This window comes from Moschus berezovskii, chromosome 3 (assembly GCF_049115385.1).
Source record: "Moschus berezovskii isolate FMDL1 chromosome 3, NW_MosBer_1.0, whole genome shotgun sequence".
Classification (NCBI taxonomy): domain Eukaryota; kingdom Metazoa; phylum Chordata; class Mammalia; order Artiodactyla; family Moschidae; genus Moschus; species Moschus berezovskii.
This window is the reverse complement of record NC_142462.1, coordinates 42,882,788-42,905,776: the sequence shown is the minus strand read 5'-3', so window position 1 is coordinate 42,905,776 and position 22,989 is coordinate 42,882,788. Positions and strand designations below refer to the sequence as shown.

Genomic DNA, 22,989 nt, shown 5'->3' with positions numbered 1-22,989 from the left:
AGGCTTGGGATCCACTCCCATCTCTGCCAATTTTCTCTCTATGACTTACAAAAGGCAATTTAATTCTCCAAGTCTCTGTTTCCTCATTGACAAAATATGATAAATGCCTTGAGATATCATTATTTTGAGATTAAATGGAAAAAATTTTGTCAAGTGCTTAGCAAAGGCCAGACAACTTGTATTCAATAAATGTTAGCACTGATTTGTACATTGGTCATATGATTTAGATGAATTCTTTGCATCCTTTAGAAATATGCTTTGGTATGACCTAAAAATAGTCTTTTCCAAATTTAGTACTCTACTAATTAAATGCAAGACAACATAACATACACATAATAGCATACATATAAAAGCAATCTTGTTTTAAATACTAATTGATGTTTTTCCACACTATTTTATTCTGAAATATTTCATTAACCATGTTCTTTAGTGGTAGGTGAGTGAAATGGGGAAGGGGGTCAAAAGGTACTAATTTCCAGTTATAAAATAAGACATGGAGATATACCATACATCATGGTGGCTATAAATAATACTGTATTTCAAATTTGAAAGTTGCTAAAAGGCCCCATCACTTCATGGGAAATAGATGGGGAAACAGTGGAAACAGTGTCAGACTTTATTTTTTTGGGCTCCAAAATCACTGTGGATGCTGATTGCAGCCATGAAATTAAAAGACGCTTACTCCTTGGAAGGAAAGTTACGATCAACCTAGATAGTATATTAAAAAGCAGAGACATTACTTTGCTAACAAAGGTCCGTCTAGTCAAGGCTATGGTTTTTCCAGTGATTATGTATGGATGTGAGAGTTGGACTGTGAAGAAGGCTGATCGCCGAAGAATGGATGCTTTTGAACTGTGGTGCTGGAGAAGACACTTGAGAGTCCCTTGGGCTGCAAGGAGATCCAACCAGTCTATTCTAAAGGAGATCAATCCTGGGTGTTCATTGGAAGGACTGATGCTAAAGCTGAAACTGCAATACTTTGGCCACCTCATGCAACGAGCTGACTCACTGGAAAAGAGTCTGATGCTGGGAAAGGTTGGGGGCGGGAGGAGACGGGGACGACCGAGAGTGAGATGGCTGGATGGCATCACCGACTCTGTGGACATGAGTTTGAGTGAACTCTGGGATTTGGTGATGGACAGGGAGGCCTGGCGTGCTGTGATTCATGGGGTCACGGAGAGTCGGACACGACTGAGCGACTGAACTGAACTGAACTGAAGAGTAGAAAATGTTGCAACTATATATGATAATGGAAATTAAGTAGACTTACTGTGGTGATCCTTTTACAATATATACAAATATGAAATCATTATATTATATACCTGTGACTAATGTTGTATGCCAATTATACCTCAGTAAAAAGCTGAAAAAATATATTCTTTAGACATTTAGCAAGATGTAGGCATTTAAATCAATTAGGTAGAATAAACAGGGTTATGCTCTTCAATAATTCACCATAAAAAGATATTTTTCTTATTTTTAACTTAATATGTCCCTGTGAACACTAAATTAATATAATTTTTTTATTTGGCTCAACTAAATCTGCTATGCTTATAATAAATAAATAAGACTTACATGGTATAAATGCATTCAGTACTTAATTTTGACTTTCAAAAATTATGAAGCCATGATTTCCATTACTATATTTCCATGTAAAGATAAATTATATTAAAAAATTTGTCCTTCATGTTATGTTACTATGAAGTTAATAAATAGTTCACTATCAAATTTCAGGTCTGAATATCTAGAACTAATTTCTCTGTGGTTCTTTAATCTCTGAAAATTAGAGAAAAGCATATAAATGACAACCCCAAACAGGAGAATTCAAAGTCATACACAATAAATAGTTGCTTTTTTCAAAGAAAGAAAAGGAGAAGAGGAGAGAGAAGGGAGAGCAGGAGAAAGAGATGACTTTGAGTTTTAACATGGGTAATATGGAAATCTAGATTCTCAGATGACGTCCTAATAGACCAGAGCAAATCTCAGAAGGCTATAGGATCTGTGGCAGAGCTAACAGGGCAAGCAAGGTCCCTGAGACTGGAGACCAGAGCTGTCTTTATAACCAACACCAAGGGTGTAATGTGACACCCAGAGTGAGTGAATGGTGTTTCACATCCATCTCTGCTAAACAGCAGAGGTAGTTCAAGTATAGCTCCATATAGATGAGTAATTATTGTTTGCTTGAATTCTTTAGGTTTATAACAAACTACTTTAAAAAATAATTTAAAATTTTAAATACATTCAAAATCAATAAGCAGTATGAACTCAAGTTTGCACTTAATGAACAAAATGTCACACCTCACAGCTTACATTGTCTCAGTGTTATAAGTTTTAAATAACTCCAAGTGAGTATGAACCTACCCTTTTCTTTTTATTTTTGTCCTCATGGTGAAACCTGTGGCATCTTAGGTCCCTGACCAGGGATCAAACCTGGGCCCACAGCAGTAGAAGTGCAGAGTCTTAACCACTGGACCACCAGGGCATTCCCTTAATGTGAGTACCCTTGAAATGTGTGTAGCTGAGTTCATGTGTGTCGGGGGCTGATTATACATATACATGTAAATATACATAATAGAATCACAATGGTAACCACAGCAATTGTTTAGAACTTGGACAAACAGAAGATTTTTCTGGCAATAATACTCTGCCACTGACACTGTATAGAACTATTAACACATGGCAATAATAAAAAGCAAAATAACTTCCAGTTGATTTTTCTGAGAGTTTTTAATTCTCACCAGAAAATGTATTCTTATTCTTTTTACCTAACATCTACTCCAAATATACCACTAACATCCTGTCACATATTTATTAAAATATATTGAATAATTAGTGAATAAAAATACAAGATAAAATTGATAAAAGTCTTTAGAAAAAGTACAGATAAAAATGGAGATAAATACCAAAAAATCTGAGTCTTTGAAATTTGTTGGGAAAACAAGGACAGAACTCACTAAGATTTAATATTGTCTAAGATTACAGGTGGATTCACACATTCAGACATTGGTTCAGGAAATATTCTAGATGCTGGAAACGAGGGGCAAAGAACAGTTGGGGAAACAGAGATGGGTAAGGTGAACCAGGACAAATCTGGTTTAGATGAAGACTGGGATAAACTGAAATAGACGAAAATATTACAAAGTAAGCTGGGGTAAGATCAAGGAAGGCTTTGATACCAGACCAAAGCGTCTGTATATAATTTAGTACATAATGAAGAATTACTAAAAGATTTAGTAATTAGCAAAGATGTGAAAGAAAATGAATACATAATATATTTTTTATAATAACCCTCTAGAAGCAAACATGACTGTAATTGTTCTTAAATTTATATTTTGTATATTGTGCCGCTATTACTTGAACCGTTGTTGTTGTTTAGTTGCTAAGTTGTATCTAACTCTTTGCGACCTCGTGGACTGTAGCCCATTAGGCTCCTTTGTCCATGAGATTTCCCAGGCAAGAATACTGGAGTGGGTTACCATTTCCTTCTCCGGGGGATCTTCCCAACACAGGGATCGAACCTACATCTGAGTATCACTGCTCAATAATAAAAATATTTCAGCTAGCTATTAAATGATATCCAATGTCTGCAGATACAAAGGCAGATTTTCCTACATATAGTTTTTACTTATACTGCTAATATCCTCAGATCACTTAATATAAACCCAGATGTTAATATTATCGCTTCTTCCTAAGGTAATAATGAATTCTGTATAATGCACAGTATAATGCCTGTGAAAAAAATATGTTATCTGTAATTATTCAGAAAGAAAGATTTTAAATAAATTTTAAAATGTTATCTTCTCATCTTTCTAATGACCTTTAGTCTTTTTAAATTCTCACACCTAGCCTTCATATGTTTTATTTTAGCAGAGCCTAGGTTGTACTAAGCAGAACTCTAAAGTCTATTTTAATGCATTCTTCTTACATATTTATAATATTTATAAAATTTTCATCACTTATATTTGTACATTTTGCCAGTAATAAATACTAAAAATAGTATTGACTCAATGTGCATGAAGAAACAGGTCAACTATCATAACTACAATACCAGGGATCATGTTTGGTTCACTGCTTTACCCCTAGCAGTTATCCAAATGATTTTGCTAAGTGAATAAGCAGATAGTATCAAGTATTTGCTCCATGACATTCCTTTAACACTGTACACATTACTATGTCATCATAACAACGAGCAATCACATTCTCCTTTTAACATACTATTAGATAAAAGTGACAAGAAATGGCTCATTTCAAACACCATCCCTCTTTATATTTGCAATTATCACCCATATTTTAAGACAAACCATCAAAAACTCTACCTATTCTCTTAGCTCCAATTTTGTTGAAAAGAAAAGAGATTTATACTGTACCTGAATTTTTTTTTTTCAATCTGACAAATAGAAACTGCAGTCCTTTGAACAAAAGAATCTTTAAAGGCTCTTGCCTACCCATTGAGCCACCATGCGTGGCCTCTCAAGGAATACAAAGATAAAAACAAACAAAAAAATCCAGGTCAAAGATGAAAGCCACCTGCTGTCAACGGGAAAACAAGTATAGTTTCTGGGATAATAGCTCTCAGGAATGGATTATAAGCATTTAATGACTGGATAGTAACTCTTACAGACATCCAGAAGCATGACCTGGGATGGCAAAGTTCAGTTCACAAGGAGTTGTATTTCTCCTGCAGAGAAGTGTCAGTTGACTGATTTTGTGGGCCAGCTCTCAGTCTCTGGATTTGTTTGCAAATCCACAAAATCCCTCCCTGAGAACTTTAAGCCCAGAAGAGGGCTAAAAGGGAAGTAAGCACTTTTGTACTAAACTGTCACCTCCTTGCTTAGTTTTGTGAGCTTCTAAAGAACACAACTATCTCACTAACACTGTAGATTTATTATGGAGATGTCAAAATCAGCAGCTTTTAGTCATTGGTCAGTTCTGTGTGTCTCCACTCCGCAGCTTCTTTGTGGTCAGACTGCCAAGAGCCTTGCCATCCTCTCCACAAAGATGCAGATGAAAGTAGCAATGAAATTAAATGTAAACAAGCCCAACCACATGTGTACAATGTGGGTAGTGAGTGTAGAAGGTGCCTGTTTTTTCATTCTCTATAGTTTTTTATATGTTTACCATATTTCTTAATTTTAAAGTGATTCATGAAAACCAAAAATTATAAAAATGAAAAACAATTCACAATTTTTGTGCAGTTTAAAACAGAGTATCTCTGAATCATTTGATTGGGTGGTAGCTGCATATTTTAAAATACTATGATCTTCTAATCCTGGAATCTCCTAATGGGGAGATCAGTCAGGAGGCAGGTTAATGGTGATTCTATTTTCCTTCTTCTGTCACAGCAAACTCAAGTCCTTATAAATCTTACATGGACACATAGAGTAGTAGCTACAAGCTGTCACACATGATTGACCTTTAGGTCACTATGCTGGGCTCATCTGTTAAACATGATTTTATCTCTGTATAACATCCTCTCCAAGGATCTCTCAACACTTTATAAATATTGTCATGTTCACCTTTATACTGAGAAACAGAAGCTCTTAGAAAGTGTATGAACAGCTGTTCAGCTCCTATGCTGTTAAATCCTGAAGATTCTGTAAATCAATGAAATCTCCAAGACATTTGTGAACATTTGAACACAGCGTATTCAATTAAAAGACAGATGTGCATTCAGAAATCTGTAACCATATTAATTAGTTAAATTTGAAGGACACCAGACTTTTCAAATAAATAAACATCTTAAACACTTAAGAAAAACAGTTTGATGGTAAAGTCAGAGGTTATAAATTCTCCTTTGCTTAAAAGTTATTTTGCCTAATGGAACTCTCCTGCATCTTTGTGCAGACAAGAGAATGCAATTCCCCGAAGCACTTTAAAAACCATAATCTATGCACGTTTGTGCACCCCTCCCCACCATTCTAGCCGTCAATAACATTTATACTCAGAGATTTTATCTTGAACTGACACTACCCACTTTCTTCTGAAGTATGATCTACATACTAAAATACAAAACATTTGTTTTTCTATAACTGACACTATCACATTGAGACAAACATACAGGCTTTCTATTGATCCTTTTTACAAATTCAAAAATATTAAGGCAAGTTAATACTTCTGTGTCTTTAATGCCTATTGAATAATATTTTAAAACATCACTCATATTCTGCATCTGATTTGTCATTTATAATAACTGCTGTACCTTGCAGGTTTTAAATAATCTTGTGTTGAGATATAGCTTCAAATCACCCATTTGCACCAGGAAATTCTGGAGGTAAGATCATAGTAACTAACATTTCAGAGCAATTGTTCAATGTATTTCTCTCTGGATGCCTCACTCTTCACTGAATTATTCTAGGGACAAAATTTAGAAACTCCGTAAACTTAGTATAGATTATCTATATAGGCTACATATGTCAATAACAATAAGGGTAATCCAAATGCAGGATGGCCTATTTAGAAGCTTGAAACTATGATCATCATGCGGTAGAAATAAAAAGTCAAACCCAGAGTAAGATTCCTGGGAGACTAATTAGAAAGACATACCATATATATTAAAATACATTGTTATACTGCAAGGAAGAGCTTAAATGAGGATGTTCTGATACATTAAAGAACTCATGGAAAATAGTGACTTAAAAGCCACTGAATCAAATGAGAGAAATATGTTTTACTTTCCTTTTCAGCATCTGACTTCTTCAACAATATGTCCTAACTATGTTTCCTTTAACTATTTCATAGAGATGCACAACAAGTTATGACCACTAGAAATAAAAGCAGAAAAGAAAAATAATAATGAGTCTTCTATTTATCTAATAATCTTGACATACCTTAGTATTAAAAGAAGCAAAACTAGGGAAACTCGAATATCTCAAAGGGGAGAAGAAAAAACAAACAAAAAACTTGGATGACAGGTATTGAACACGGTGGTTTTTAAGGGATAACTTCTGAATAGGCTTTCAAGACAAAAATTTCTTTTCTTTTTTTGAAAAGAACTCTAGTGTTCAGAGATGATTGTTTTCGATTTGTTGTTGGAGAACCAAAATGGAGAACATGTTTTTCTAACTACTTCAAAAAGATTATTAGAAATGCAGGACTTGGGTAATACACTGTGTTCAAAAAAATCACTGTCTAAGAAGATTTAACAGATTAAATTTAGGCAAATCTAGGTACATTCAGCAGTCTTTTTCAGGTAGGATCAGAGTTCATTAAATTAAAAAAAAGTAAAAAAGCTATAGCCAACAGTATAAACCCTTGCCTAGGAATTTCTGACAGGAAAACAGATGGAAGTGAAGCAAAAGCACATCTGTAACTCCAGGCTCTAAATCTCTCATTAGGTTGTAAGCGACAAGCTGTAAGTAAGCAAAAAAAAAAAAAAAAAAAAAACACAACAAGGGGGAGATCAATAAATACGAAAGTGTCATCATCCTAAAAACACAAATCTTCAAAGGCAGTAATTGTCCAAATAGGACCATATATCAAAATAGACAATGCAAGTAGAATTGAAGCAAAAGGGCTATTAATTAGACCCCCAGGCAAGTTATGTGAAAGGTCCATCCAAACTGAATTCCTGGCGTGGACAAAAGGAAATACCGCAGGACAAAAAGAGAACTGGCACAACCTGCAGCTGGAATCTGGAGTGGGCTAGCGTAAGTAAGCTAATAGACATTTCCAAAAATGAATAGAATCCAAAAATAATGCAAAACAAACTTGAGGCAGAAAGTTGCGAGCAAGCTCCACTCACATGACTGGTATTTCCACACATTACAGGGTGGGTTTTGAAAAGAAACACAGACAGACACACACACAGTAATAAACATCACATCAGAAAGGACTAGCTTGCAAAGTAAATAGACATAAATCTTTTCAGAAGGTTTATTTCATGCAGTTTCACCTGTTCTTTCAGTTAGCATGTATTACCTCACCACAAAGATTTGTGTAATTTACCATCATGAGAGCAGTCCAGGGTATAAGGTGCATCATTTAGCACTGACTGTTCAAATCCAAGAATTATAGAGCCTGGCAAAGACTTTAGAAAACACTCTAGGCTAAACACCTTATTTTAAATTTGAGAAAACTGAAGAAGTAGTTTGACTAGAAAGTAGTGACACTACTGGAAAACAATTCATTAGATTTACTGCCATTTATAATGATAATCATACTCTGTTTGAAAGAGATTCTTTGAATGAAGGTTCTTACTATCCTGAGGCTGTCATTGATCAACAGCTGCTGCTGCTGCTGCTGCTGCTAAGTCACTTCAGTCGTGTCTGACTCTGTGTGACCCCATAGAGGGCAGCCCATCAGGCTCCCCCGTCCCTGGGATTCTCCAGGCAAGAACACTGGAGTGGGTTGCCATTTCCTTCTCCAATGTGTGAAAGTGAAAAGGGAAAGTGAAGTCGCTCAGTCATGTCTGACTCGTAGCGACCCCATGGACTGCAGCCTACCAGGCTCCTCTGTCCGTGGGATTTTCTAGGCAAGAGTACTGGAGTGGCTTGCCATTGCCTTCTCTGTGATCAACAGCACCCTATGAAATTATCTTCTAGGTGAGTTTCTTTACTATTTAGTGAATCTCTTGTTCCTATTTCTTCTCCAAAATTTGCATTGTTTAAATTGTTCACATACTTTCACCAGTGGATGTTAGTTGCTCAGTCATGTTTGACTCTTTGTGACCCCATGGACTGTACTCCACCAGGCTCCTCTGTCTATGAGATTTTCCAGGCAAGAATATTGGAGCAGGTTGCCATTCCCTTCTCCAAGGGAACTTACCAACCCAAGGATTGAACCCAGGTCTACCACATTGCAGGCAGATTCTTTACCATCTGAGCCCCCAGGAGATGTCTGCAAATTCTTTGACTCTATGCAGAAATAAGATCCATCCTCAAAGCATAAATATTGCTAAAAATGATGGGAAAGTAATAATAGTAATTTTAACATTAAAAACTAGTAAAATACCATCTCTTCTCAGTAACTAATCTGCCTTTCACGACCACCAAACCCTCCACAATATACACACACTATTAGCTTACACTCCTAAGCAGTTAATTGATCTGACTCCTAAAGTGTGTACATATGACGTGTGTGTATACATGATTTTTGACATGTAACTTAAGACAGTATGATCATGTACTCACATTATTTACATGTCAGTCTCTTAGATGGTTAACTGCTTGAACACTGTATAAGTAGCCCTTGTTTTCTAGTACTTTCCTCTGTATCTGTCATCCAAATTTATGTGATCCCATTTAAGCCTTTCATTTGTGTGGTAAACTAGTCATGGAAGAGTTAGGTGTCCTCATTATCTAGGCTAAGAAACTGAGCTAGGAAAAAAATACAGCAGAGATGTAAGCCTAGATTTCACTTTAAATTGGGCAAATGATTTTTACCATTTGGGCAAAAGTTACTGATTATATTACTGCCAAAACTAGTACCTGCATTTTAGTCATAATTCTACCTGACAATGTCAGACATGTCAGTATGTGACATTACTGACAACTGCTTTCTTCTTGAAACAGTTTCTGTCCTTGACTTTTGACAACATTCTTGTCCAGTTCTCTACATGTTATCAAACTATTTCTTCTCAGTGCCTTTGTGGACATTTCACTCTGCTCTTTCTCAAATGTTATTGTCCCTCAGGATTTTGTCCTTGCCCTTTGATCTTGTACTACAAATCTTCCTGGGCAATTTCAGACATTTCCATGACTTCAAGAACTACAAATACACTGGTGATTTCCACATTCATGAATCTAGACACTACTGAGTCTCAAGTTTTATATTTTCAACTAGTTATTATGGCAGCATAACTGAAAACATCAGTTCAATCTGTTCAAATATAAAATTTATGCCCATAAACTTTTCTTGGTGTTTCTTATCTTAAATATCAGAATGTATCTCTTTGTGCATTTTCCTAATATTTGCCTTATCTTCTGGAAACCACAGTTACTAAGAGTATAGGAGTCTCTTGCCTACACGACTAGTATCAAGGTCTCTGGAACAGCAGTAAGGGAGAATTGAAATGCATGGAGGATCTAGTAAGACAGGAAGTTGTTGCAGCCTTTCACATACATCATGGAGTCAATACCTGCAATATCAGTCAATTCTAATTATGGTCAGTGGAAATAAGACTTCTGAAGACTGGTGAAATTTTATACATCATTTTAAAGGAAATGACCACTATCCTGCTAATTTTCAATGCATCTGTTTTGCTCCAATCACAGTAAACCTCTTTTTATTTCTTAAGTGTTTTTTCCAACCTTTGAGATTTCACATGCACTTTTCCTTCTACCTGTGATGTTCTTCATCATCCCTGTCACTTTTGCCCTGCAACTTCCTAATTATTTTTATCATCTGATTCAAAAGTCAATTTCTCAGAAAGACCCTCCATTTCCAATCTAAAGTTTACTTATTTTTCCTAATTGCACCCTGTGATTTTTTCCATTAAAGCATTTATCACACCTTTCAATTATGTGTTAATCTGTGTGCTTTCTTGTTTCATTCAGATATCATGCACTAGGTTATAAGCTCAGTGAGTCCAAGTGTGATTTTTTTTTTAAACTTCTTTCAGACTATTGCTTAGAAATGCCCTGTAGAGGGCTGGTTACCAATAAATATGTTAAGTAAATGAATGTTTTAACAGTCTATATTTATATTGTAGCCACTAGTCATACAAGGCTATTTAAATTGCAATTAATTAAAATTAAATAACACCAAAAATTAATTTCCTTAGCTATATTAGTCATATTAGGCATATGTGATCACTAATAGCCACATGGCTACTATGCTGCAGAGTTCAGATATAAAACATTCCCATCATTGCAGAAAGTTATATTGGACAACCCTTTTCTACACCAAGCAATTAATAAAAGAGTGGTAGTAAATTTAGGACCTTTTAGAAATTAACATCGGAGAAGGCAATGGCAAGCCACTCCAGTACTCTTGCCTAGAAAATCCCATGGATGGAGGAGCCTGGTAGGCTGCAGTCCGTTGGATCGCTAGGGGTCGGACACGACTGAGCGACTTCACTTTTACTTTTCACTTTCACACATTGGAGAAGGAAATGGCAACCCACTCCAGTGTTCTTGCCTGGAGAATCCCAGGGACGGGGGAGCCTGGTGGGCTTCCGTCTATGGGGTCACACAGAGTCGGACACGACTGAAGTGACTTAGCAGCAGCAGCAGAAATTAACATACATTCTATTTTAGAAATATCTCTTGGACTTACCTGTATCTCTTCATTCCTACTTTCTTTGGGAAACTACCTAACAGGTCTCTCAGTCACAAATATTTCTCAATGCAGATGCATTCCTCAAAGAACTGCTAACTACCTAGAGGTCACTTCTCTTCCTAAAAACATTTATAACTTCTCATTGTCTGCATGACAGAATTGAAACTCCTTAATATGAAAATAATATTGTTTATCTTCCAATTAACCACAATTTAACAAATAAAATTGTTCCCCACCATCTCTCAATTTCCACTGACAACAAGATTTCACTGTTCTGTAAACAAAATGTATTTTGTCACAAGGCTGCCTGAAATGCCTATCCTCCTTTCCTGCCCTTGGTGTAGTCCTTCTGCCTCTCAATTATTAGGCTTCATGGAGTGCACAGAGTTTTCAGTCTCTCAGTCTGACCTTGATCACATTACATTGTGATTATTTGTTTGTATCTTGATTACCCTCACCTGTGTTGTAAGGTGTTAAAGAAGATGGACAGTAATCTACTTACCTCCCAGCATCTAGTGTACTGCAGTTTGCACAGAACTTATGTTTTGTTGTTGAAATAATGAAATGATAAAATAATAAAGGAAGGGGTACAAAAAGATTCACCCTTATCCTGTAAACAGTCCTTTGTTCAATTTTGTGTAATTTTTGCCTATTTCCAAAACCTCCTGCCTGCCAATCACAGTACACCACTCAGTCAGTTAAGTCGCTCTTAGTCCGACTTTTTGTGACCCCATGAACCGCAGCACGCCAGGCCTCCCTGTCTATCACCAACTCCCAGAGTTTACTCAAACTCATGTCCAATGAGTCGGTGACGCCATCCAACCATCTGATCCTCTGTCATCCCCGTCTCCTCCTGCCCTCAATCTTTCCCAGCATCAGGGTCTTTTCAAATGAGTCACCTCTTCGCATGAGGTGGCCACAGTACTGGAGTTTCAATTTCAAATCAGTCCTTCTAATGAACACCCAGAACAGATCTCCTTTAGGAAGGACTGGTTGGATCTCCTTGCAGTTCAAGGGACTCTCAAGAGTCTTCTCCAACACCACAGTTCAAAAGCATCAATTCTTCAGCGCTCAGCTTTCTTTATAGTCCACTTCTCACATCCATACATGACTACTGGAAAAACCATAGCTTTGACTAGACGGACCTTTGTTGACAAAGTAATGTCTCTGCTTTTTAATATGCTGTCTAGGTTGGTCATAACTTTCCTTCAAAGGAGTAAGCATCTTTTAATTTCATGGCTGCAATCACCATCTGCAGTGATTTTGGAGCCCAGAAAAATAAAGTCAGCCACTGTTTCCACTGTTTCCCCATCTATTTCCCATGAAGAGATGGGACCTGATGCCATGACCTTAGTTTTCTGAATGTTGAGCTTCAAGCCAACTTTTTCACTCTCTTCTTTCACTTTCATCAAGAGACTCTTTACTTCTTCTTTACTTTCTGCCATAAGGATGGTGTCATCTGCATATCTGAGGTTATTGATATTTCTCCCACCAATCATGATTCCAGCTTGTGCTTCCTCCAGCCCAGTGTTTCTCATGATGTACTCTGCATATAAGTTAAATAAGCAGGGTGACAATATACAGCCTTGATGTACTCCTTTTCCTATTTGGAACCAGTCTGTTCCATGTCCAATTCTGTTACTTCCTGACCTGCATACAGGTTTCTCAAGAGGCAGGTCAGGTGGTCTGGTTCTCATCTCTTTCAGAATTTTCCACAGTTTATTGTGATCCACACAGTCAAAGGCTTTGGCATAGTCAATAAAGCAGAAATAGATGTTTTTCTGGAACTCTCTTGCTTTTTCAATGATCCAGCAGATGTTGGCAATTTGATATCTGATTCCCCTACCACTTAGTCTAATAGTAATTCCTTTATCAGGTCAACAATACAACTTTTGTTTTAGTACCTGTAGAGGTAGGGAGCTCTTAAATTGTCAACAGTTTTTCACTGGGCTGAAGGTTCTCAGGTAAAACTGAAAATGAAAGTTTCTTAGACATGTCTGACTCTTTGTGACCTGTATAGTCCATGAAATTATCTAGGCCAGGATATTGGAGTGAGTAGGCATTCCCTTTTCCAGGGGAATCTTCCCAACCCAGGGATTGAACCCAGGTCTCCCAAATTGTGGGCAGATTCTTTACCACCTGAGCCACCAGGGAAGCCCAAGAATACTGGAGTGGGTAGCCTATCCCTTCTCCAGCAGATCTTCCCAACCCAGGAATTGAACTGGGGTCTCCTGTATTGCAGGCAGATTCTTGACCAGCTGAGCTACCAAGGAAGCTCCCCCCAACCCGAAAGAAAACAAAACAATAACAACAAGAACAACAAAAGCTTAATATTTACTAAAAATATCCTTGTGGAATAGAATATCCTGGTGGAACAAATAGTATAAAGAACTCTCATGTTACTGAAAAGCTTTGTAAATTCAGTACAGTGGACACAGTTACTCTTAACTCTCTCTAGCATTCTTTCTTCCTTCTTAAATCTTTGTTAATTGAACATCATTTTGTTTCACAGCATAGACATACATTATGTTACTATTTGTTGAAACAGAAAAACAGTATTATAATAACCTCATGGAGAAAAAAAATGAAACAGAGAAATAAATATATTCCCAAAAATGTCACAAAAATATTTTTTTTTGTGAAAAAATGTATAAGAGTAACAATGATGATGCTCAATAGTTTTTTTTTTTATTATTAAACTTGTTATTCTTTTGCAGGACTTTTTTTTAAGATTTCAAATCATTTTTAATCTTGTCAGTGAAATCTTTACTTAGGAGTGCTCACTTTTTACTAAGCTAATCCTAAGTTATTAGGTAAGTTAGAAACTTGGACAGGGCAAGAAAGAAATTAAGAAATTACAAAGATGACCAGGAATGACCTATAGTACAGCACATGGAACTCTGCTCAATGTTATGTGGCATCCTGGATGGGAGGGGAGTTTAGGGGAGCATGGATACATTTATATGTATGGCTAAGTCCCTTTGTGGTCCACCTAAAACTGTCACAACGTTGTTAATTGGCTATACTCAAAATGTAAAATAAAAAGTTAAAAAACAGAAAGCTTAAAAAAAAAGAAAAAGAAATTACAAAGATGCATTTAGAACCAAATATTGTAAACACTGATCAGTGGATCCTATGTGTAGCAGGAAATTCTGAAGAAGGTGCTAACTGAAGACAGGGATTGAGTAGAGATGAATCAATTTAAAAATAACCTCTATTATCTCTTTATTTTTTTTAAGGAAATTCATCCATCACACGTTCTTATTTGATCTCACAATTTGTTAGCTTTTTTATCCAAACACAATAGCATGGCAAAATCTTGCTGTGTGGTCTCAGAAGTTTTTTGTGATGGAAAAACTCATATTTTAGTCTCTGTTTTTTCAGTTCTATAGGAGTTTGTTCATACATAAAATAACCCATGCTGATACTTAAAGTCTAGATTATATTTTTATAATACAAATGTATACATGGGGCAACCTGTGTATTTCTCCACCTCTAAAGTTAACTTTCAGTATATTTAATATGAGGGTAAAACATGACTTTGTTATAAACAAATTTCTATCAAACAAAATCAACCTATCAAGAAATAAGTATTGGACTGGTTCACAAAGCTAAAACTTGTTGTATGTGTTGATCACAAAGTGACTCTTAAAATACATCTAACTGTTGTAAATCTCTTGTGACATACTTATTGTGGTTCATTTATACAAATGATGTCCATCCACAGCACAGCCTCTGGGCTGGGGTACTGTTGTGCTAAGGCATGCTTCAGTACACTCACACACTACGACTACTCCAAGCAATGGCCATTCATCTCCAGGAGAGAGACTTCAAGAGAAATGACTGTGAATTCTTAAGACTCTGAAAGAATGAGGATGCTTTTCAGAGACTGTCCCCTGGGGGTGAAGGGATCAATGGGAGACAGCATTACTGGCTAGGACACTAGATAAAGAATGATCTGCACTCACAAGTTTGGCCTCTTTCAAAAACTATGTTTTCATTAGCACTCTTAAGGGCAATGAAGGTTTGTATTTCTGTCCCTAGAAGTGTTCAAAAGCCTGAGGGCACAGGTTAAGAAAAAAAGTGATAGGCTGAGATGGAAGAAAATGAAAAGTTTGTACAAGACCAAAGAAACCTTCCCGCTGGAGAGTATTTATTAAGTTAACAGCTCTTCCTCTTAATAACTGAGTTAATGCCGAAGGTGTCTGGATATTTAAGAAACGTGATTTTAGTGAAGATAAATCCAACTAACAGAAGAATATACTGTAAAGTATGATTGCAGTAGTATTTTTATTCTATAAAGCTTCTGTTTATTTACATGACAGCTTTGATGGCACAAAATGGAGTTGTTTCATAGAGTTTCTATTTTCTTATAATTTCCACAAAATGGTAGTATTAAAAATTTCAGTTTTCTTCAAAATAAATGTTTTGCTTTTTGGTTTATTTGTGTTTCCTTCTTATCATGTTTTTCTCTCAGAATCTAACCTAGATTAATGTTCTAGAAAATATCTAAATAGTAAGATTATAACCACATTTTCAACCTATTATGTAAAAATATATAATTTTACATGTGATGTGTTTTGATTTAAAAATATGGGATATTATTCTGCTAGTGATGCTGTTATTTTCTATTTCAAAATAAGAGTATTTAATGTACAAAACATTTTAACATACATGGATCAGGACAATGCAATGGTCTTACTGGGAATAGTGATAACTGGCCGAGGGAAAGACCACCAATAAAAGGAGAAAACTGCCAAGCAGAGCTAACTTAAACCTACAAACAGCTCAAGGATTGGAAAAAATAATTTTTAACACTGGAAATTTTTTAATTCTTTTCCCTTTTGGATCTCAAAAATTATATGTATAGGATAACATGAATTTACTCTGCCATTTATGAATAATGGGATTAACTTCAAAATCACATGGTTAATTATTCATACATATACACAAATGCCTAAAGTAAAATAAATATATCTTACCTTACAAACTCTTCCAACTCGAGAAAGGATAGTCTTATCAGAAGTGCTCCCTTCTTGAGATGATTCACGAAAAAAGAAATATATTTTATCATCATCTGGATTATAGGTGTCTGGGATGGGGAAAGTTCCAATAAATTTTGCTCCTGTTTGGAAGAAAAGAAGCTCTACATTAAAATACTGAAATAATTCAGCCACAATAATACTGGTATCTTTTGTATGTAAAACAATTAGTAGAAGAATAAAAAACATGAATGAAATGTGGAAGTGAGGCATATGCACAAATAAACATGACACAAAGAAGTCTTGAGCAAGTTCTTCAGGATTCCGGAGACCAGGTGAGAACATGACTGGCTGAGATTCATAATTATTTCAATTCAACGGAATTACACATAAAGTCCTTTTTTCAAACCTGGAGAGTCAATGATTTTATATTTTCCTTTTTTATGATTGGACTTTTATATTTTCCTTTTTTGTGATTGCTTTTTTAACCACAGTTTCCATTATGAAGAGTTTAGGTAAAGCTATAAACATATCTCAGATTTTGATATATTATGATATTATTTGCTGTAGTTTGTGTAACTGCCAAAAAATTTCAACCAACCAGTAAAATGCTTGGGTTGACTTCAGTGTTGGCTCTGAGGACACTCTTTCCAAGTTTATATCCTGTCTCTGCCACTTACTGGAAAGGTGACCTTATGCAAAAAATTTTTTACTTCTCTATTCCTCAATTTTCTCATACCTAATATGAGGCAACCAATATCATCATATCTAGGGTCACTAATACAATAATCAAGTAAATTAATACATGTAAAGCATTTACTATCCAGTAGTGTCTGACACATAATAAGGATTTAATAAATGTTATTCATTATTAAAATGACTGGGATGATAATAATAATGATTATTAGAGCCACAAACAAGAGAATGATGGAAAATTGAGCATATTCACACAATTTTTATCAACAGTATAACATGTAGTTATTAAAAATGAAGCAGTTCTAAATGTACTGGCAGGGAAAACTGTCCATGATGCATATAAAAAAAAATAATAATAATGGCAATACAATTAACTCCTTTGCAATTGCATCAATGACAAGTCAATTTGGGTTACTAATGCCTTGTTTAAAAAGTACTTGGCCTTTTAAGTCTTAGTTTTATATAAATGGGAGTTAACCAAGAAAAAGATCTGTAATTGGATGATACTAGTTCAGAAATAAACATTTTGATTAATAATAATCATCTGATTAAAGCAAAGACAAAAATTGGTTAATGAGGAATAAAGGACTTCAATTAAGTAGAATAAACAAGATGCCTGGAAGAAAGCACAGAGCACTCTTTAGGAAGTAGAAGCAGGAACGAGAGAAAACAAAGTTTTCCAAAAAATAAATATAATCAGTAGGAGGTGAAAAAGTAACACTGCCTTTGTTTTGATCAGGGCCCTGATTGCCGGGTACCCCACGGTATTAAAAACCATGCCCCTGCAAATATAGAACAGTTGATCAATAGCCCAGCAAACAAGATTTCACAATAGATTCCTTCAACAGACAAAAGTTAATGGTTGATTCTAAGTGATGAGTAGTTCAGTCTTTATCATACCAGCCTCTCTGGGTCAACCCTGGGTCTCCCATCCAGTCTCTTCTGTGCTTAAATGTGAAACCTTAAGAGGAAAAGACTGGGGTGGGTGGGTGTGAAGTATGTGCATGAACTTTCTCCCTTTTATTCTTTGTTATTTCCCTGTTCTTTCCCTGGAACTTAGAACTCCAGTGGATTTTTATGTTCTCAATAATCTCACTTTGATATGGTTCTAAATTACACACAAAAAAATTTTTTTAGAAAATCATTTAGCATTTAAAAAATTTTCTTTTTTAATTAATCTTAAGTTAGCAAGGTCCATTAACAATGCTACTGAAGGCTTTTTGTTTTTCCCTCCAGCCCTGCTTTTAAACTGTTGATACATCACAGTTTTGAATCCCTGAGCAAAGTTAAAATTCTTCTGTAGTCACACATTAATTTTTGATTTAAATATATCATGGTTTCTTTAAAAAAAATATCTGTGGAAACAAAATTTCTTATAAATGCAGCATTAGGATTTCAGCATATTCATGGAAAGTAAGGATATATTTGATTACTACTATATGCAAAGGCACTTAGAACAAGAAAAACTTCTAGGATCAAAGAACACAAAGTGAGTAAGAACTGACTCTTTGCTTCAGTTACAATCTGGATTAAGAAAATACTGACATAAGGCGAAGATATGGCTAAGAAGAAGGCCCAGCCTTGATGTTTCCAATGACTTGAAAAGAGATTGCAACAATGAGTAGAGAAAAAGACAACCAACTGTGGGTTTCCACATGCAAGATCAGGTATTGATAATAATATATAACACCCTTTTGAATTTACATTTGCATCAATTCAATGTGACTGACCTGGATACAAATCTCCTCCTGCACTGGCATGTCTATTTTTAAAATATATAAATAAAATAAATAAAATCCTATAGGTGATTTTTCCAAGGATTTGTAAAAATCCTTGTTTAAGAGTCACTGCCAGAGACTACCATTTCATATACAGGAAAAGGAGATAGATAGGACGCATTAACCCTAGCTCAGTCACACAGATGCATGGATGGACAGGAGGAGTGAAGACTTTAATACAAATTATTCATAATTAGACTGGGACAAAAAGGAATAAAACGGAAACTATACAGAAAGATGAACTCCCCAGGTTGGTAGATGCCCAATATGCCACTGGAGATCAGTGGAGAAATAATTCCAGAAAGAATGAAGAGATGGAGCCAAAGCAAAAACAGCACCCAGTGGTGGATGTGACTGGTGATAGAAGCAAAGTCCAATGCTGTAAAGAGCAATATTGCATAGGAACCTGGAATGTTAGGTCCATGAATCAAGGCAAATTGGAAGTGGTCAAATAGGAGACAGCAAGAGTGAACATCGACATTTTAGGAATCAGCAAACTAAAATGGACTGGAATGGGTGAATTTAACTCAGATGACCATTATATCTACTACTATGGATAAGAATCTCTTAGAAGAAATGGAGTAGCCACAATAGTAAACAAAAGACTCCAAAATGCAGTACTTGGAAGCAATCTCAAAAACGACAGAATGATCTGTTTGTTTCCAAGGCAAACCATTCAATATCACGGTAATCCAAGTCTATGCCACGACCAGTAATGCTGAAGAAGTTAAACAATTCTATGAAGACATATAAGACCTTTTAGAACTAACACCCAAAGTTCAGTTCAGTTCAGTTGCTCAGTCGTGTCCGACTCTCTGCGACCCCATGAATCACAGCATGCCAGGCCTCCCTGTCCATCACCAACTCCCGGAGTTCACTCAAACTCATGTCCATTGAGTCGGTGATGCCATCCAGCCATCTCATTCTCTGTCGTCCCCGTCTCCTCCCGCCCGCAACCCTTCCCAGCATCAGAGTCTTTTCCAGTGAGTCAACTCGTCGCATGAGGTGGCCAAAGTATTGGAGTTTCAGCTTTAGCATCAGTCCTTCCAATGAACACCCAGGATTGATCTCCTTTAGAATGGACTGGTTGGATCTCCTTGCAGTACAAGGGACTCTCAGGAGTCTTCTCCAACACCACTTCATGGGAAATAGATGGAAAAACACCCAAAAAAGATGTCCTTTTCTTAAAGAGGACTGGAATGCAAAAGTAGGAAGTCAAGAAACACCTGGAGTAACAGGCAAATTTGGCCTTGCAGTAGAGAATGAAGCAGCGCAAAGGCTAATAAAGTTTTGCCAAGAGAATGCACTGGTCATAGCAAACACCCTCTTCAAACAACACAAGAGAAGACTCTACACATGGACATAACCAGATAGATGGTCAATACTGAAATCATATTGATTATATTCTTTACAGTCAAACATGAGGAAGCTCTATACACTCAGGAAAAATAAGACCGGGAGCTGACTGTGGCTCAGATCACGAACTCCTTATTGCCAAATTCAGACTGAAATTGAAGAAAGTAGGGAAAACCACTAGACCATTCAGGTATGACCAAAGTCAAATCCCTTACAATTATACAGTGGAAGTGACAAATAGATTCAAGGGATTAGATATGATAGACAGAGTGACTGAAGAATTATGGACGGAGGTTTGGGACATTGTACAAAAGGCAGTGATGAAGACCATCCCCAAGAAAAAGAAATGCAAAAAAGCAAAATGGCTGTCTGAAGAGGCCTTACAAATAGCTGTGAAAAGAAGAGATGTGAAAAGCAAAGAAGAAAAGGAAAGGTATACCCATTTGAATGCAGAGTTCCAAAGAATAGAAGGAGAGATAAGAAAGCCTTCCTCAGTGATCAGTGCAAAGAAATAAAGAAAAACAAAAAGAACGGGAAAGACTAGAGATCTTCAAGAAAATCAGAGATACCAAAGGAACATTTCATGCAAAGATGGGCTCAACAAAGGACAGAAATGGTATGGATCTAACAGAAGCAGAAGATATTAAGAAGAGGTGGCAGTAATACACAGAAGAACTATACAAAAAAGATCATGACCCAGATAGTCATGATGGAATGATCACTCACCTAGAGCCAGACATATTGGAATGCAAAGTCAAGTGGGCCTTAGGAAGCATCACTACGAACAAAGCTGGTGGAGCTGATGGAATTCCAGGTGAGTTATTTCAAATTCTAAAAGATGATGCTGTGAAAGTGCTGCACTCAATATACCAGCAAATTTGGAAAACTCAGCAGTGGCCACAGACTGGAAAAGGTCAGTTTTCATTCCAATCCCAAAGAAAGGCAATGCCAAAGAATGCTCAAACTACCACACAAATGCACTCATCTCACACGCTAGTAAAGTGATGCTCAGATTCTCCATGCCAGGCTTCAACAGTGCATGAACCATGAACTTCCAGATGTCCAAGCTGGATTTAGAAAAGGCAGAGGAATGAGAGATCAAGTTTGCCAACATCAAATTTCAACATTCAATGGAATGTTGAAAAAGCAAGAGAATTCCAGAAAAACACCTATTTCTGCTTTATTCACTATGCCAAAGCCTTTGACTATGTGGAACACAAGAAACTGTGGAAAATTTTGAAAGAGATGGGAATACCAGACCATCTTACCAGCCTCTTTAGAAATCTGTATGTAGGTCAGGAAGCAACAGTTAGAACTGGACATGGAAGAACAGACTGGTTACAAATAGGGAAAGGAATATGTCAAAGCTGTATATTGTTACCCTGCTTATTTAACTTGAGTACATCATGAGATACTGGGCTGGATGAAGCACAAGCTGGAATCAAGATTGCTGGGAGAAATATCAATAACCTCGAATATTCAGATGACACCACCCTTAAAGCAGAAAGTGAAGAAGAAGTAAAGAGCCTCTTGATGAAAGTGAAAGAGGAGAGTGAAAAATTTGGCTTAAAGCTCAATATTCAGAAAACTAAGATCATAGCATCTGATCCCATCACTTCATGGAAAACAGATGGGGAAATAGTGGAAACAGTGGCAGACTTTATTTTGGGGGGCTCCAAAATCACTGCAGATGGTGACTGCAGTGATGAAATTAAAAGCCACTTACTCCTTGGAAGAAAAGTTATGACCAACCTGCTGCTGCTGCTGCTAAGTCACTTCAGTCGTGTCCGACTCTGTGTGACCCCATAGACAGAAGCCCACCAGGCTCTCCCGTCCCTGGGATTCTCCAAGCAAGAACACTGGAGTGGGTTGCCATTTCCTTCTCCAATGTGTGAAAGTGAAAAGTGAAAGTGAATTCGCTCAGTCGTGTCCAACCCTTAGCGACCCCACAGACTGCAGCCTACCAGGCTCCTCCATCCATGGGATTTTCTAGGCAACAGTACTGGAGTGGCTTGCCATTGCCTTCTCCGATGACCAACCTAGATAGCATATTAAAAAGCAGGGACATTACTTTGCCAACAAAGTTCCATCTAGTCAAAGTTATGGATTTTCCAGTGGTCATATATGGATGTGAGAGTTGGACTATAAAGAAAGCTGAGTGCCAAAGAATTGATGCTTTTGAACTGTGGTGTTGGAGAAGATTCTTGAGAGTCCCTTGGACAGCTAGGATTTCTGAACTGATACAGAAATTATAGGATTACAATTGGCTTGTTTTATCTCAACAAATACATAAGCTTAAAATGGACATGACACAAGTAGAATTTATCATAGTGTTTAAAAGAACTTAAGTAGAAGTTATCTCCATGCAGCCTGATTACCCTTTGTAATTTTAGTATCAGAACTACTGCCATGATTGAGTTGAATTTATACTTTTAAAAATAACACAGTAAGTGTTAGTCACTCAATCAGGTCCAACACTTTGTGACCCCATGGACTGTACACGCTCTTCTATCCATGGGATTCTCCAGGCAAGAATACTGGAGTGGGTTGCCATTCCCTTCTCCAGGTGATCTTCCCAACTCAGGGATCAAACATAGGTCTTCCACATCACAGGCAGATTCTTTACTGTCTGAACCACCATGGAAACCCATGATTGAGCTAAATTTATCGTTTTAAAAATAACATAGTGGCACAAAATTTGCAGTCTTCTCGCTTCAGATAGAAAATGAGATCTCAGTGATTTAAAACAGAAAATCATCACAGGTAAAAAGGATTTTACTGTGTGTGAGAGAGAGTTGTTTGTAAAACTTTCCTCAGACACACAGATGGAAGAAGCAGTTATATGAGCTGATTGGTGGTCTCTTGTTTGCAGAATTCAACAAACAAAACACAGCTCTACAACAGAATGGAATGTACTCTGCCTAAAAGCAATACAAATAAACATGTTAAATCATATTCTA

At 36.5% G+C, this 22,989-nt stretch overlaps 1 protein-coding gene and 1 non-coding gene across 2 annotated transcripts in view; both read right to left on the bottom strand.

Annotated features, from left to right (window-relative positions):
• SEMA3D (semaphorin 3D) overlaps nt 1–22,989 on the bottom strand; it is a 207,363-nt gene that overhangs the window by 47,777 nt on the left and 136,597 nt on the right. The window contains exon 8 of the mRNA XM_055420629.2: nt 16,200–16,342. Coding sequence (XP_055276604.2) covers nt 16,200–16,342 — 143 coding nt within the window. The remainder of the gene's footprint in view (nt 1–16,199; nt 16,343–22,989) is intronic.
• Nucleotides 2,408–2,482, bottom strand: TRNAR-UCU (transfer RNA arginine (anticodon UCU)). Its single transcript has one exon. It is a non-coding gene; the product is annotated as a tRNA-Arg (tRNA).